Source organism: Rhipicephalus microplus, chromosome 4 (assembly GCF_043290135.1).
Source record: "Rhipicephalus microplus isolate Deutch F79 chromosome 4, USDA_Rmic, whole genome shotgun sequence".
Classification (NCBI taxonomy): domain Eukaryota; kingdom Metazoa; phylum Arthropoda; class Arachnida; order Ixodida; family Ixodidae; genus Rhipicephalus; species Rhipicephalus microplus.
The window spans coordinates 7,256,664-7,273,716 of NC_134703.1; the positions used below are offsets into that span (position 1 = coordinate 7,256,664).

Below are 17,053 nucleotides of genomic sequence, written 5' to 3' on the forward strand. Positions count from 1 at the left end.
CATTCAAACATCTTTAGCTCTTCAACGAAGTACTTCTCTTTCGCTCTAAGCAGTCTCTGTATATAGCGTTATCGATGACTCAAGAAAAAAAAATCTGCGCGGAAGGCGCAGCACAGTCACAGCGAAAGCATAAGAGCTGCCTTTCTAAGGGTTTTCGAAACGCTCTTTGGATAAATGCTAGAAGCGCACTTGCTGGGTACCCACTACGCCATTATATTCATGATTTCTACAAAGTAGGACGCTATTAACTTTGCTATCCTTCGTCATTTTTTTGGAGAAGCGTGGTATCTGCTAAACACTTTTAACAAATTTTGTGTTGGATTCAGTTGATGACGATGATGAAGAATTGTCCTGAAGTGGGTATGTGCCCCAGTTCATAAGTGATGAAGAACAAGCCTTTCTAATGTGTTGAAGCATTGGACGACTCACGCGTTACACGAATCGCATTGTGAGACGCCTGGTTGTTTCTTTGCTGTGTGTAAAACGCTTTATTGCTCATATTAACGTGATTCCTTTCGCGACATAACGCCTTCCTAGGGCAAGTTCGCGAACGAATCCCAAACACCGGTGTGGTTCAACGGAGAAATACTGGGCTGGCAAGTATAGTGGACCAGGGTTTGAATCTCACTACGTCGCACATGTCTTTATTGTTTCTTATTTGAGTTTTTTTTTTCTTATTGTGTGCCGTAGTGGTTACGAACACCGGCGGCGGCGGACAACTACGGTGCTTCGCGTGACCCGTGTTGTGATCTCATAATAGCGTTCGCTGTAAAAAGAAAAACACGTGCTGACACGTCCCTCAAGTTCCCGTTATTGGCATTTTTATACAACTGCCACAACAGCTGAAGATGAGTGAAAGCTTTTCTTTACATATATTTACGTAACTGTGATACTACGATAGAAAGCATCCACGTAGAAGGCATGTGGGACAAGTATCGTGACATCGCAAGTTTGAACATGACTTAGTGAACATCTTCGTGAAGACTTCGAACTTGCCGTTACCATAGGTATTCAAGACTACATTGAAGTTTAATGAGAGTACGAATCCAAAAAGGTTGCAGATGTTGTTCCTCTTCGGAGGGCAGGAATCTATGCGCCACGTCGCATGACTTTGCGGAAGCGCAGCGAAAGATTCTGAGGAGCTGCATATCAGCCAATGTCGGCTGATAAATATTCAGCAGTGGAGAGAGTACGCAGGCTGCGCCAGAGAGAATGCGCTCGTCCGTTGGTGCTCTTGCGCATGACCTAAAGCGAGAACGAACAAATAAATTGATCTCGCCTTCACTATCTTAAAAAAGACAAAACCGAGGCGTCGTGAAGAACCGCGCGTGTAAGCAGGCGCCAAGCGTTGGAGCTTCTACTTACCCTACATCGGCCCGCCTCCGCAAATTCGCCTGCATCCACGCACCCGGAAGTTTGGATGATGCGTGCCTGATGGCACAACAGTTGTTACTGTGTCCTTGGGACGATGCATAAAGAGAACAAAAGAGCATCTCTGCATGCATGTGTAATGCGCTCTGTAAGACTTAATGGTTGATGATTAAAGCGAGTTCATAAACAGCACCACCATGCCTGAGCAAAGACGAGGCCGAGTTGAGCCATTCAGTGACAAAAAAAAAAAGCCTTTTGCATTTGGCGCTTTCGATAATACACGTCTTTCTTTTTCATTAAACGTGGTTGAGGCTTTTCGCTCATGCATTTGATGTGTTGATTTTTCTGTGGTTCTCTAAGAAGCTAACTGTGAGAATTGTGTACTTTCTCTTAGGTTGGTATGTGTTGTAAAGCACAGCAAATGTATCTTTTTGTTTTAAACCTATTTTATTTATTTCAATACATATATAGAAGTAACTAACAGATAAATAAAGTGGTACTCTTCAGAATGGATAGAGTAAAACACTAAAATAGAAGACATGAAGGCGAAATATTGTAAACGCAGCAAATAACTATGAAGACCTGCGCATGGCAGTACCGACGGAAAACGCCACGGTGCGCCACACTGTAAACAAACGTCCGGAATAGGTGTGGTCGCACTTACCGTTAGGTACCACATGTACATACTGCTCCCTTGCATGGACGTAGGCAGATGCATACCACATAACGTGGGCTTGTCCAGACTCGTAATTAAACGCTCAAACCTCCACCAAAAAGCCATGAGCATCTATGAGCATTCAACGCAGGGGAGCAGACACTTCGAACTGGTACACGTAAATCAGGACTTATGGTTTACGTTAGTAGGAAGACACGCAAATAACTAGATTTAGGAGCAATCATGCATAGCAAGTAAAGAAATATAAGCTCTGTAGGGTTGCCATTTATCACATACGCATGAAAAAGGCACTCGCTTGTAGTTGCCAGGCACTATACCGTGGATGTGAAATCCTTTTCTAATGATTTTGACCTTTCCGCTCTATGCCCACTTGAAAGATATCCTCGGATCATAGTTGAATAAAGAATGAGATAATGAAGAGTGATATAGTTCACTATATAGCAGGTCATATTTTCAAATTCACACAGATCTGTTGTTGTTGTTACACTGGCGTAAAAAAATATTTTTCAGACTCAGACGTAAAGGTGTCCTAACAAGGATAATCTGAGTTTGCGAACTTATTTGAACATCAAAGTATACATCTGTAAGACCACGTTTGAAGAGGCAGAAAAAAGAAAGAAGAAACCCTTTAGACGCACGTCCGCTTTGCTACCCTGCTCTGTGGAGATGAATAATGAATCATTGAAGGAAAAAAAGTGCTAACATACTAGATGGCACATATATCGGTGTCCATCACACGCTTACATGAAGAAATAAATTAGGCCGACTCTAGAAGCAGTAGCAAAGCACGCGTCGGGTGAAGTGCGGTGGATAAAATGTGAAAGTTCGTTTTATGCAGTTTTTTTTTCGCTTCATTACTTATGATTGGGGCTCCTAGATGTCAATGTTAAACATATATTTGAAACGTAGGTCCTAATTGCACCCAATAATCTTTCGTGGAACAAGAAACAAAACTTCTCAAGTTTCGTTTGCACAGTACTCTGTTATCCTATTTAGGCTGAACTTCATACAAGTCTTTAGGCTTTTCATTGTTCTGCTGATTCGGTATGAACGCAAACTGAACTGCATAAAGGGTTCTTTAATCAGGTCATTCATTATTTTCTTGCTCTGAATGAGTTGGTTGTTTCAACAGTAGGGCGTGTTATCGGTTTCAGTGAAGGATTGTAACAGGATTGTAAGCGAAAGAAAGGGGTCTGACCATGTCTCAAAGGCGGCTTGCGAGGAATGCCCAAAATGCAGCTCGTTGCACACTCAGGTCAATGGGCGCCGATATGTGCTCACTTGTAAGGAAAGCAGATGTTTACCTGGTCTATGCGCATGACCACAATACTTCATTTTGTTTTGCTTGCTTTTCCCTGCCCTCCTTCACCTAGGGCTTTTATGCCCTCACTCACATTTCTCTCCAGGCAGTGGCATGTACGCACTCCTACACACACGAACAGACTTCTCTACTGCAACAGTTAAGCTCTTCTTTGTCGAGGCATTCATGTCCGGGGACCGCCGCAGATCGTATAATGCAGCGAGGTTTAGCGATAGCAGTGGGTAGATACCATTTACGGATATGTACCACTCCTTCTATTCCCTAATCCCACCACTTCTCCTCCCACTTGAGCCACCCACATCATTCAACTCCACTGTACGCCACTAGCTTCGCTGTCTCATCAATTTCCGTCAAGAGGAGCTGGCTAAATTTTTTTCATTATAAAGCTTTCTGTCTTCCTTCTTGCCTACAGTTCATGAATTGTGTAAATTAATAGCGTGTATATATTCCTGCTTAAGGAGACCGACAACGACGCAGAACATGAAATGAGATGACTGCACGGATCGAAATATTGTCCCTTCTAGTGACTCAAACCAACCCTTTTTTTTTCGCGTGAGAAGGAGATTTGTATTTTCATTTATTCATTGGAAATCGCGAAAAATGGTCCGGGGCGTCTCTTTCTTTCTTTCTTTCTTTCTTTCTTTCCCTTCTTCCTGCCTTCATTCCTTCCTTATATATGGCGTAGTGGGTACCCAGCAAGTGTACTTGTAGCAGTTACCCAAACAGCGATTATAAAAGGCTCTGAAAGGCCGCTCTTCCAGGTATTGCTGTGACTGTGCTGCGCGCTCCTCGCATGCCTGGCATTTTCTTGTATTTAAGTGGTCACGTACCTACGCATACTTATCATCCCTTCCATCAACACAAGTACTCATCATCTCTGTGACCCCCCCCCCTTTCCACTTCACCACCACATGAAGTAAAGTAACGTTATATACGTACTTACACAGCCCAGTTTTCTGCATATGCCATTGTTTCTTTGGATTTTGACAACCGCGTGCATTGAGGCGTTGAGAGCATTTCGATACTAACGAAATTTTTGCTTGTTTGAACGCATCCTGTGAGTGTGCCCTAATTTTTTCACGGTCAATTCATTTACCACAGTCTACGCATATATGTTTTCTCTTTCACCTCATTTTTCTTCTCCATCGCACTGCTATTATTATCGCAGTTGTTAGACAAATTATTGAAATAGCAAAATGAAACGGCCTAGTTTCTTAGCAGCTTCTGTATTAATGAGACACTAACATCGATAGCAGTGACTACCAATACATAATGAAGCAAAGAAAGGCAAAGGGAAAGTTATTTGTAGTATACATTTAAAAGACAAAAAAATAATGTCTCAAGTGCCTTGCCTTGCTTCATTTCCTGTTGAATTTCATCACTGCTGTGTCCAACAGGAAAAAAGCCCTAAATATGTTCTTAACATAGCTAGTACTGCTCTTACTCTACAGCAGGTTATAGGGAGAAAATAGAAAAAAGACAGCTGATTACATACGACCTATGAGCCTGAACAAAGAAACTCAAGATATACCAGTATAATCAATGCGCACGCTTAAGGTGGTGGGGTTTGAACACCTATTGACTTAGTTTCACAAACTGCCCGACTTTGCATTAAACAACACAGCTGTCACGAACATTAGGATGTATTGCAGACATGGTGCTTGTTATTGTAGGCACTATCAGGCGAAACGAGGTTGCCAAAACAAAGCATAGGTGATGCCCGAAAACAAGAAATATTAGAGAAGACAAGCTATCTCTCAGAATTCTGGACTCGAGAAACATTTCCATCGCCGAGAGGGCGTGGCTAGAGAGCATGCGTGAATTCGGGCGTCTCGCTGCTCCGGACGTTTGCGATCTCCCAGCGAGATGGGTGGCGTTTCCACATTCCCTTAGCCACGGGCTCAGCCGTCATTTTCTTTTCTTTATTATTTCTGCGGAGCCGAAAGTGAGAAGAGCTCGCGGCGACCGGCCTCCTATGTTCACCAGTGCATCTTCCCCAAAGCCTCGGAAGCTTTCATTTCTCCCCGTCTCTTCGTAGACAAAGGCGCGAGGTGGCTGCGTTTCGGAGCACGGTATTTGTCCCGAGCTGTCACAGCGGTGTAGAAGGAGACGGCCACATACCCGATGTCCCTTTCAGGTATGCGGCGAAGAGAAGGCGTGCGTGAGTGATGTAGTATCTAATGTACGCGCATACACTCCAACATACGAGCAGGCCTTGCTACCTTTTCTTGATGTGCGCACGTCAGCTTCCACGTAGAGAGGCCACGAGAGGTGCGTACAGCGGCCGTAGCTGCTTCTCGGGGAGGCGCCTGCCTCGAAGAATGTCGCGCTAGAAAGGGCACGCGGCTGAGCCCAGAAACGTGCACTGCCGCTCAGTGTTGTTTCCGCCGGAAGGCGCACAATCGCAGTGATGCTTGCAAAATGGGTTCCCCCATTCTTGAATGTATCGCATACAACCGGAAAACAGGAGAACGCAGCATTGATCTGCTTGAACCTGTCTAGCAATATAGCTGGTACATCTACAACCGATGCGAGTGCTTCTGTATGGCTGGAAATAAGTTGGGGCTGCCACTGAAGATGATGGTATAAAAACGTCTGGATAACGGAGGCTGAGACATGTGGGCACGTTGCGTTAATCCCAACCGCTCTATTGCAGTGGTTATGGAATTTATTGTTCTGCTGAGTACGGGATCACGGTTGCAATCCCTGCCATGACTGCTCCATTTTCACGAGTCGAATTGCAGTGGTGTTCGAACGCAATTTATTGGTGGCATTAAAGAATCCAAAGTAGTCCAGCCGAGCCCGCAGCGCTCATTGCAGCATCGCTTAGAATTCATTGTGTTTCTTTAGGAAATCAAACCCTACACTTTCTATAGATATTCATTGCGTAAAACGTTTTCTCTGTAAACTGAGATGTCGAGAACACGTCAGTAACCGCACACACACACATGATAGGGTTGTTAGAGCGGCCAATTCAGAATAACCGCGGCGAGGTCAGCCTTTCTCTTGGTGTACCCAGCGTTTGCTTCGATCAAAGACGTTTACAAACTTGCCTCCACCGGTATAGCGCCCAAGATTTTACTTTTTTTGTGTGTGTGGCGTGACAAGAAAGTAGCGCCATTACGTAGCGACGGCTGGCATATCTGGCGTCTCAACGCAGCGTTCCGGCATTATTACATTACAGATTACACCACCATCACAAGCGTACTTGCGCATCATGTGCACATGGCCTTGAAGAGTGCCGAGGAGTGCGAGTGGATTGAGTGCGTGAGCTTCGTCCGTAAACACTTTACCGTGTACATAGTATGTATATCGAAATATAGGGGAAGCTGCATATACTGAAGTTGTCATTAGGTTTTCATCACACGCGCCTATTCGAATGTTCTTAGTGCAGCTATGTGCTTGATGGTGTCAAGAAAGTGCTTAAAAATGTTCAATTTAATGCGCGACACCGATTTCAGGGTGCCTCGAAAGCGTGGCACTGCATTTGTTTCGGTTAGGCAGCAGCAGTGGTTGTCACCTCACGGCGTCTTCAATAAGGTGGGCAATCAAAGGGGACGCCGCTTTCTAAAACTACCTGTTTGAATTCAAGACTTTGCAAGACAGAGCCTCGAAGATAATCATCAGGTAAGCTAAATTGAATTCTTATTAACTCTTGCTTTGTATAGTAGAACAATTTGAAGCAGACTTATGGAAGAGTAGTTTGGTAGACGCTTGCTATAGTGAAAATCACAAGAAAGCTTCTGCTGCTAGACTGACTGAGCAAATGCAATGTCATTGTGTTCCCACATTCTCTTAGTTCATGATCCGTATATCTATTGAGTTGGCCAGTAAGTAAAAGAAAATTTGAAATGTACTGTTGAAACATTCTTGCGAGTATGTTGGAAAGCGTTAACCGATTTCAAACCAGCTTGTTTTGCTCTAGCGAAAAAAGAAAAGAGGCATATCATAGGAATTCAATACATAAATACCTAGTACTTATTAATATCCATAAACAAACCGATTCAAAATGGTAGTAAATGTATTGAAAAAAAAACATGAAGCTGAAATTCACAATGTCACTGAAAAAGATTGATGTGTCAAGTTTGGTCTTCTGTTCTGCACACTAATACCCCTGTCACACGAGAACGTTTAATGTCATTTGCACCCAATGACATTTACATTTAATGAAATTAGGTGGCTGTCACACGGGGACGTATAATTTCATTCAAAGAAAATGACTTCGGAAAACGAATGAGCTAGCCGAACTCATTCGAATGAGTTTTCGTCGCGAAGATGTACTCTCGTTGGAAGAGAGCCATGAACAGATTACATACGAAAGGGATAATAAATCATAACAAGTATTATTATGGTTTTATTTTCAAGTATTGTTTAACTGATTTGCATACAATTGAACTGAACCGTTAGAAAAAACTTTGAATATTCTCGTTCACAGCGACATTCTCAAAAACGTCGCTGGCCATGTTGGTCATGTCAGCCATGTGCTCGGGGTGTTTACGCTCGCCTCGGAGCTGTCCTCAGCTGACTCGTAGAAACCATGTCTCCCATGTCGTCAACGTAGGTGGATAAAAGGCACGCAGCCTGCGTCAAAAAAAGAAGGGGGGGGGGGGGGTTGTTGGACAGAAACTGAAACTTTCACTAAGATAAGATAATGGGAGGACTACTTAGGAGAGCTGAGACGTGCCAAATGCAACGCGAAGGCTTACGCTTCTTATGCGATCGGCGCGAAATGTTGCAGCGGCTTCCTCGCACTCTACCATGTCAGCCTTATTGAACGTTCGTCGCGTGACCCCAAGAGTGATAGTGGCTCCAGTCTCGCCTCGACTTCGTATGAGCTATGACCTTTTCTTTGGATACTTAAAAAAACTGCAAAATAACCTTTCATCCTTAATTTCATCCATGTGGAAACATTTTTTCATAGCCTTTAGTATACATAATAAATTTATTGCACACGCTGCGACTGTTTTTTGTTCAGTTCCGCCTTAGCGACATCGCAATCGCCATCGTTTACAAATGACATATCTTCCCCTGTAGAAGCACACGTCTCCTAACATCATTCGATGTGTCGAATGTCATTAGACTAAAATGATATTTCTCGTGTGACAGGGGTATACGTTGCATTTGAAGGTCGATATTCCCCCCCCCCCCCCCTCACACACACACACAAAGAAAAACGTTCAACTGCTAATATTGATGAAACGCGGAATCTGAAAAACCTCGTTTTTCCCTCGAATTTGTCGATAATATTCATAGGTGAAGTGACCGACGTGGTGTTTCCAGGAAAATGTGATTCGTATAACTTACATAGAGCCTTTTTTTTCTTGAGGGAAAGCAGTTACATGTAATAGAAATATTTTTATTGGTGAGTCATGTCACTTGCGCCTTGTTTGACAAAGCACGTTTTGTCTGTCTGGCAGGGTCAGTAACTGTAAATCAATAACTAGCAAAAATCAACGTCTATAAATAACAGGAAAAACGTACGGGCATAATTGCGTGCGAACATTTTGCAAGTAAGTGTCATTCCTAGATACTTAATTTAGGAATCCGCTGAAGTGAAAGCGCCTCACGAATAACAGAAACAGACACCGTGTTTAACCGGACATGACTCAAGCTTTGTTTTGTTAACCTTCGTAAACATTTCTTGTTAATTTAGGTGAATTAAATTATGAATGGACTCAGTCACTTGAATCACCTAGCCTCGATACGTGCTTCTAGATGTGTCGTCTTCAAAATGCCTTGAAAACGAGAGTAGATAGGCGCATGTTTCAAGGCAGCTTTTTTTTTTTGTAAGTGTTCGTAAATTGTGCAAGTACCACAGTTATTTCGTCTTCCTTTCAGGCCCGAACGTGAACGGCATCTCACAAGATGGGGGCCGCAGTTCGGCGCCAGGCGCTGATCAAGAATTTGCCGCTGACGTGGTTCCACATGCCGCCAACGTGACGGGTCTCCTGAACCTGACGAGCCGAGAAGCGCCCATACAGTTCACGCTGCCGCTTCTAGGCTACGCCATGCCGCTGCTCCTCGTCGTCACTATTATCGCGAACACGCTCATTGTGGTTGTACTCTCACAGCGGCACATGCGGACGCCAACCAACATAGTGCTTCTCGGAATGGCAATCTGCGACATGTTGACCTTGCTGGTCCCTTCCCCGTGGTACTTCTACATCTACTCGTTGGGCAACTACGAGAGAATGCTCACGCCAGCTTCGGCCTGCTACGCGTACAACAGCATGCACGAAGTGATTCCCAACTTCTTTCACACGTCGTCCATCTGGCTGACGTTGCTTCTGGCCGGTCAGCGTTACATCTACGTCTGTCGGCCAGCACGTGCGAGGGACTGGTGCACGGTGCCGAACGTTACACGAGCCATGTGCTGGATCATGGCCTTGGCTTTTGCCCATCAGCTGCCCCGCTTCTTCGACAGAACTTTCGAGGATGTCCAGTTCCGGTGGAACGATCAGGTCCTGTGGGGCTGCAGCATGCGAACGGCGTCCTGGGTCAGGACAGTGTTCGCTGAGCACGCCTACTTTATCGCCTACTATGCTTTCAAGGTCGTCTTTGTCAACACCGGTCCGTGCACTGCGCTAGTTGTGCTCAATCTGCTTCTGTTCAAGGCCCTCAAGCGCGCCCGGAACAAGCGATTGAGGCTTTTGCAAGAGCTTCGACGCAAGAGCGAGTTCAAGAGACACGGGGATAGAAACTGCACCACGATGATGTTGATCATTGTTGTCACGGTGTTTCTTGTTGTCGAGATACCGCTCGTTGTGACAGTTCTTTTACACGTTCTTATAAACACCATTCGTGTTCGTACTGTATCCTACGAATCACTAAACATAGTGATCTTGTTTAGCAACTTTTTTATTATGCTTAGCTACCCGGTAAACTTTGCTATCTACTGCGGCATGAGCAGGCAGTTCAGAGAAACGTTCAAAGACCTTTTCCTCGTAGGATCTGTGGTAAACAGACGCGAGAATTCTTCCCGATACTCGATGATAAATGGCCCTCGTCCATCGGCTAATGAAACGTTGCTGTAGTAACACTTTATAGGTGAACGACCAAGTTGTCATGACAGTGTACACAGTATCTTGTCAGAACTAAAAGCATTAGTGTGGTGATAGTGTATATATTTACCAATGTCGCTTTCAGTGATGTAAACACTATTCTGCAGTTAACCTTTGAGACAAAACACAACAGAAAACGAGAGCAGTAGGTTATTGTGCATGACACAATATCGAAGTACCACTATAAAGGGCGTTTCAAGAAATATGTACAATATTGTTTGAAAATCCCCAAAGGACGCTATTCGCTCGATGCCTTCATCGTTACTCTTTCTGTAGCAGCAAGCATCTTAAGAAGGTTGGAAACATCATTTGGAACAATACTTAGAGAATTAAATAGTTAAGTTTTTATTTATTGGAGTTTGGCAGTGAAGTCAAAAGGAAGAATTCAAGTTCTTGATGCGAAAAACCCATTGCCGCTATGCGATTTCAGAAAAGCGCCCCCTAGTAATAACTACGAAATAATGAAATTCTCCTGAATTCTGCGGTGAACCCGAAACCAATGGGCCAAAGAACACAACAAACAGGACAACTACACTGAGTTCACTGTTCGAAACAGCAGTCAAATTCCAAGCGCAGCTCACACCCACCCAACCAAATTGGTTGATGGTTGATATAACAACGCTTCCTCATTACAGTTGCGCAGTTTCTTGTTTCGGTTTCGGTTTCGCCGCAAATCTAGACAGAATTTTACTAATTCGCAGTTACTTCTATAGACCGCTTTTCCAAAATATCAAAGCGGCAACCAGTTTTTCACATGAAGGACTACAATTCTCCAATATGGATTATCTTCCTAACTCCACTAATTAAAAAGGTATATATTTTACCTTTCCTAATTAATGTATTTAATAACATCTTCAACCCTCTTAAGATGCTTGCCACTATGTAAAAAGCAACTGTGAAACAGCCAGCGAATAGCACCTTTTTCTGATTTTTTAAAAACATTGTACACATTTTTTTTAAACACCCTGTATTACGGGTACCAATGCCAGACGGCGCACATTCATATTTGGCACACAATCATAAGGCAGTGTAACTTTTGAAGCCATGGCTATAAACAAAACCCATTTTTTGCATCATCACGATTATACACTTTTCCCAGAATACACGCGTTTTTGCAAAGTGCATGGAGCAGAACGGGGGGGGGGGGGGTTCAATGAGTGGGTGACCGAATAAGTTATGAAAACACTTGCCCTTTTCCGAATTCGAAGACGCGAATGATCGATGGTACTGTTAAGCGGGTGATAGCGCGTGTATGCAGTACCATTGTGGCACAGAGAAGTATCCTCATCACCGGGCGCGTGATTTAAGTGCAAAGGCTATCCGTCCTGACTTATCCTACCTTGCTGTCGGTCACATTAGGTAGGTTGATACCCCTGCTAGTGACTGACGGTAAGTTTTAAAAGGCTGCTTACGGACCGAATAATTCGTTTGACTAAGGAATTTGTGCTTTGCACAGAGTCCGTTTATTATGTATTGGGACAAGAACCAACGACCTTCATAAAACCGAAGTTCTTCGCGTCTTTTCCAAAGTGATTGTGCACTCTTGTGAGATGTTTTTCGTCATGGCTCGCAATGGAGGCTCAAGCTGCTGCGAACGAGAAGGAGGATTTCATCCACAGCGGTGCCAACCACACTCATATGAGTGTCGTCTAATCCCGACACATCGAGTACGATGTTTTTACTGTAAATTATTTTACTAGAGAAGGTTTGAAGCATATTAAAATATGTTTCATTCTGCATAATCTCCTGCAGACTTTGTTGCATAGAGACGCAGAGTTACTATATGGGCCTGTAAGACTTTCCCTAGCCCACTGTGTTAACTTCACGTTCTACAGAGGTATTTTCACGGAAGCTTTTCACTACAATGACACAATGATTGACTTTAAGCTCGATTAGGTACAAATTCTTTAGTTTCTTTCATATTTCGTAAATTCCGGCCAACAACAACTGACCCAAGTCACTCGATTTCTGAAAAGAAGTGTGAAAACACAATAGAAGCTGGATGAAATTCTCTTCAAGGCGGCTGTTCCAGGTGCCATACGGGCAGTTTTATAGGCTATAGTATGCAGCTTGACAATGTTCAAGCAAATGTGAGAGAAAATAAAATTACAGTAATAACTAATAAAGGCAATATGTTAATAAGACTAGCTTTACCTTATAACGCCATTGCCTGAATGGTATTAAAACGTGATGATGAGGTTGCAGCAAACAGCGTATTATTCGTGTAGTTAGATGAACTTTCGGTGTACAAGGAAAGGCAAAACTTGCTGGGTTATTCCATTCAAAACTTCCAAGCCATTTTGGAGACCCTCTCAAATATATTTGAAAAAGATTGTGCTGATTTACTACATTGAAAGCTAGAAAACTGGCGAATATTTCCGAAAAAAAAAATATTATTGCTCATGTGGCTGCCTTCTGAACTTCCGGAATGGCGTTTGGGTTTTGTTTGTGAAAAAGTTTATTTTAAAGGTACTGCTGCTTCTTTTTTTCATACCGAATTTGGTCTACATGTCAAGCAATAGTTTTTGCTTGAGCTGTTTGAAGCTCAGTAATATTAGTGCAATTGTACTGGCACATACGCATTCAAGAATTTAGCCAAAATGTGTTATGTTTGCATTTTTTCTATTGCAATACTGCTTTTTGTATGAATATTTGATCAGTAATTACTTACTTCGCAAAAAATATATTTTGCAGAAAAATTATTTTTAGACCTCTCAAGTTGCCAAAATTTACAAAAAAATTTAAATTTTGCAAAGTTGTCATTTTTGTCTATTTTGAGACGGGATTTGCACCTTGTGGTTGCCCGATTGAAAATAACTTTATAATCGAAAGCAAATGAACAGTTCTTCTCAAATGGCAAATCATATCATTACATTTTTTTTGTTCTAAGAAAGAAAAAATGTCCCATTGGCACCTATCTTTTCATTTGGTCGTACGACAGCTGCCACCTTGAAACTTTTCATTGCCGTCAGTGGTAAAATTAGAAAAAATTATTTGATACTTTAGCACAAAAAATGCAATGTTAAAATCTGTCATATGAAAAAAAACTGTCTATCTGCTTTCTATTTTTCTATACAGGTGATTATTAATTGCGCCAACGCATGGTGCGAATTTCGTATCAATATGGACAAAAACGACGACTTTGTGAAACTTGTGATTTTTTTCTCGGAAAGTTTAGCAGGTTGAGAGGTTTGAAAATATTTTCCCCTCAAAACATATCTTTTTTGAAGTCAGTATTTTCTGCTCAGATATTCATACAAAGTGCAAAAGTGCAATAGAAAAAATGCAAAGATAACGCGACTTGGCTAAATTCTTGGAGACATAGGTGTCAGTAAGATTGCAGTAATTTTCTCAGCTTCAAACAACCCACACAAAAACCTTTACTCAACATGTAGACCAAATTTGATATAGAAAGAAGTGGTACTTATAAAAATAACTTTTTCCACAAACAACACCCAAACGACAATTCGGGAAGTGAATTCAGTAGGCAGCCACGTGACCAAACAATTTTTCTTTGAGAAAAATTTTACTGTCTCACTGTTCTTATACAATAAATAGGCACAATTGTTTGCAAATACATTTGAGATGGTCGCCAGAATGGCTTGGACGTTTGGCGTGGAGTCACTCTGCTTTATTCTCAGGACTTTGCTCCACAAAGGACCGTGCTTTATTGACTACAGCTTTATATTGCTGTTGGTTCGAATGGTGCAGAAGATGCAATCTTAGTCACGACCAAGGGCCGTCGGGTTACTAAAGCGATTAGGCTCTCCGTAAATTATGAATTACAAACTTCCACAAGGTTCTGCTTTATTAAAAAATTCTCATTGCGAAAATAAGCTTGAGGGGAGGAGGACGTCGAATCCCCTATGACTGGTTTTTACGTGCCTCCACAGCTAACATATCAAGTAACTACTATAGAGCTTGATAACTTATAAATATTTTACACCATTATTTAAATGCGTAGTTATCGGTTGCATATATTTATGAAGTAGTAACTAAGAAAGAAGGAGTACACGCCAGCCAGATTTTTTTTTTTTCACTAAGTGACCACTAACCGAGCTTGTGTGTAGATATGTACAAAATTTATTGCTGTTCACAAGCCATTGGTGCATTCTGAATGCCTATTGTAGCACTCTTCGTAAAAGAGGGAGTGAGGATAACTTTAATAAAAATGTCTGCAAAGTCGATTATACTGCCTCCACGCAGAAAGTACGGGCTGTCATTGCGACATGGCCTTTACGTCAGCCTCGTGCATTGTGCTGCTCGAGGTCTTGCTCTCTTGCTACCTCGGTGGGTCTGAGAGGGTCGCGGAAGTACAAAAATTCAAACAGGGCTTACAACGTGGTTTTCGAATTTCTTGAACACGCCCTACTGTCTTTCACTTTAGCGCGTAATACAAATGAACCAGACTTGGTATGTTCAAATAGGGATTTAATTGGTACAGATAATACTGTAATGCAATTCTCTTTCTCCACTAATCATCATAAAATTATGCCTTTCATGTTTTTTTTCTAGTGACACTTTCCGGAGATTCAATGACCGTAGTTATTTTCTACATACAGGTCAGCTTCCCAAGGATTGGCATAGACTTCTTTTTTTATCTTTGAGCACCAGTATTGGAGCTACACAAAAGTTACTGCACTGTTTTTCATATTTCTTCGCTTGAAGGTGACCATCAAAATTTAAAGGCGCCGTTTATTACGTAGTGAGGGTGAGCTTCGAAGCAGCCGACTAGTTAAAATTCATCTCGTCCTCTACTTTTTTTTTCTAAGCTGGAGGGTCAAGTATATCCAAAGTGGTTTTCATTCATATGCGCAACAATATATCGTACGTGAACAATGTCTCATTCGCGAACACAGTTTCGCGCACTGTATCAGCTAGCCTAAGCCCACATTTTGCACGCTTCGTTCTTTTTTGTTCTTTTTATAAAAAAAATGTAGTCTTTTTATTAGATCGGCTTGGTATTATTATTTCCCTCTATACAAATTATTTTCTTTCTGCTTCCGTCGCCTAAAATGCATATCGATACGTCCGAAAGGTGCTAAGCAATGTGAAACATTTCAAAGAGCTTACATATTTTAATCTAGAAACAAAAGGAAAGAAAGAAACAGAGTAAAAGTGACTTGTGAGTTCTCAGGTGGCAACACTTGCTCAGTCTCTTCGTGGCTTTTCCCATAAAAATTCTCATTGTGTGGAGCTCGAACCTGAGTGATGAGACGAAGACATTCTAATCAACATTTTAGTGATTCAAAGCACCCGAGAGAAAAATACCGTGAAAAACTAGGGCACTATTGACCATGGCAGAAAGTCAACACGCTTACTGTACCAAAACTATTATGAAGCAAGAAAAAATACAAAATAATACAACACTACATCAGTCAGCCATTCTCATTACAAGTGTCCTTAACGTTGTAGCCTGAATCGCCTTTGTGCATCGCCATTCCAATCATCCTAAACGGTGTAAAACTTTCTGCCTCTTATGGTGGAAAGAGCAATCGAGCGGCAACAAGGTACCTGCAAAATGTACAGTGTGTGTTGTGTTACCGAGCGAACATCGCTCACGAATCATCGTCTCTTGTGCTCGTAGTTTAGAGCGTCGTCACACCTCTGTAAAGTGCCTCCCACTGCTAACAGTGTTGCCCTCTGACTGTCTTTCGGTTACGCGGAGACGAATGTCAGGCTTTAGCAACTATTTCTCAGCCTGAATGATTACAGTGCGAATAAGTAAACATGAAGTGTTGTGCGAAGTTCGTAGTGTTTAAATTCCACTGAATGTGCTTCCTGATGGATTCCCGTGTATTTTAGGACAATTGCACGTCTGCACATCTGCCATTGAAAAAGTGAATGATGATCATGATGGAACTTCCTCGGAACTGATCGGGACAATCCGTAAATCCTCTTGACGACGTGCATTTTGTAAGATGGCTTGTTAACAATCCAGCGCTTGAGGTGTAAGTCATAGGCGGCTGCTTCGGCCACGTCCCGCTGGAGGCACTGCACAAGAGAAAACTCTCGTTGACGCACGGCGATGGTGTTGGCGCGGCACTGGTCGTTGCGGATGGATGTGATGGTGGTGAGGTTGTTGTCAAACCACAAGTGGTCCTTAGAGCCGTGACCAAATGAGTGATCGAGGAAGTCGCGCTTGAAGCGTGCGTCGACGCGAACAATCTCAGGTAGAAGCCTCTTTCGGCGCATGCTTCCTGCACCCGCTCCGATTTGAGGTTCTCTTGCTGCCGCTTGCATGCCGCTTCTGCTTCGCTGGCTCTCATTGGGGATTTACCTGTCGAGAAACCGCTTTGCTTCGGCTGCTCGAGCTGCTGCCACCACCTTCAGGTCGATGCTGGTGCTGGCTTGCCATAGGTGTTGACGCGGCCGTCTTTCCTCTGTCTCGCCAGCTCTCACCGCCAGACCTTGTGGTTGGGCCTAGCTCTCCGTGTCGCTGCCTTCGCTTACAAGATGTTCGGTGAGAAAGGAAGCATGCCAAAAGCATTCGCACTCACCTCGCGGACTATAGCGTACACGCATAAAATGCTTGGCGGCCAAGCTTCTAAAATGATTACCGGTTATATTCATTGGTCGCTCACTGTGCATATTTAAGGGTATTGCACTAAACATCGGAAAGAG

The 17,053-nt window shown here is 42.8% G+C and overlaps 2 protein-coding genes across 2 annotated transcripts in view; both read left to right on the forward strand.

Moving 5' to 3' along the window:
* Positions 1 to 17,053, forward strand: part of LOC142814155 (sex peptide receptor-like) — a 187,899-nt gene that overhangs the window by 158,276 nt on the left and 12,570 nt on the right. The window lies entirely within an intron of this gene.
* LOC142813849 (sex peptide receptor-like) lies at positions 9,223 to 10,402 on the forward strand. The gene has a single exon (XM_075891813.1). The coding sequence runs from the start codon at positions 9,377 to 9,379 to the stop codon at positions 10,400 to 10,402; it is 1,026 nt and encodes a 341-aa protein (XP_075747928.1). The 5' UTR covers positions 9,223 to 9,376.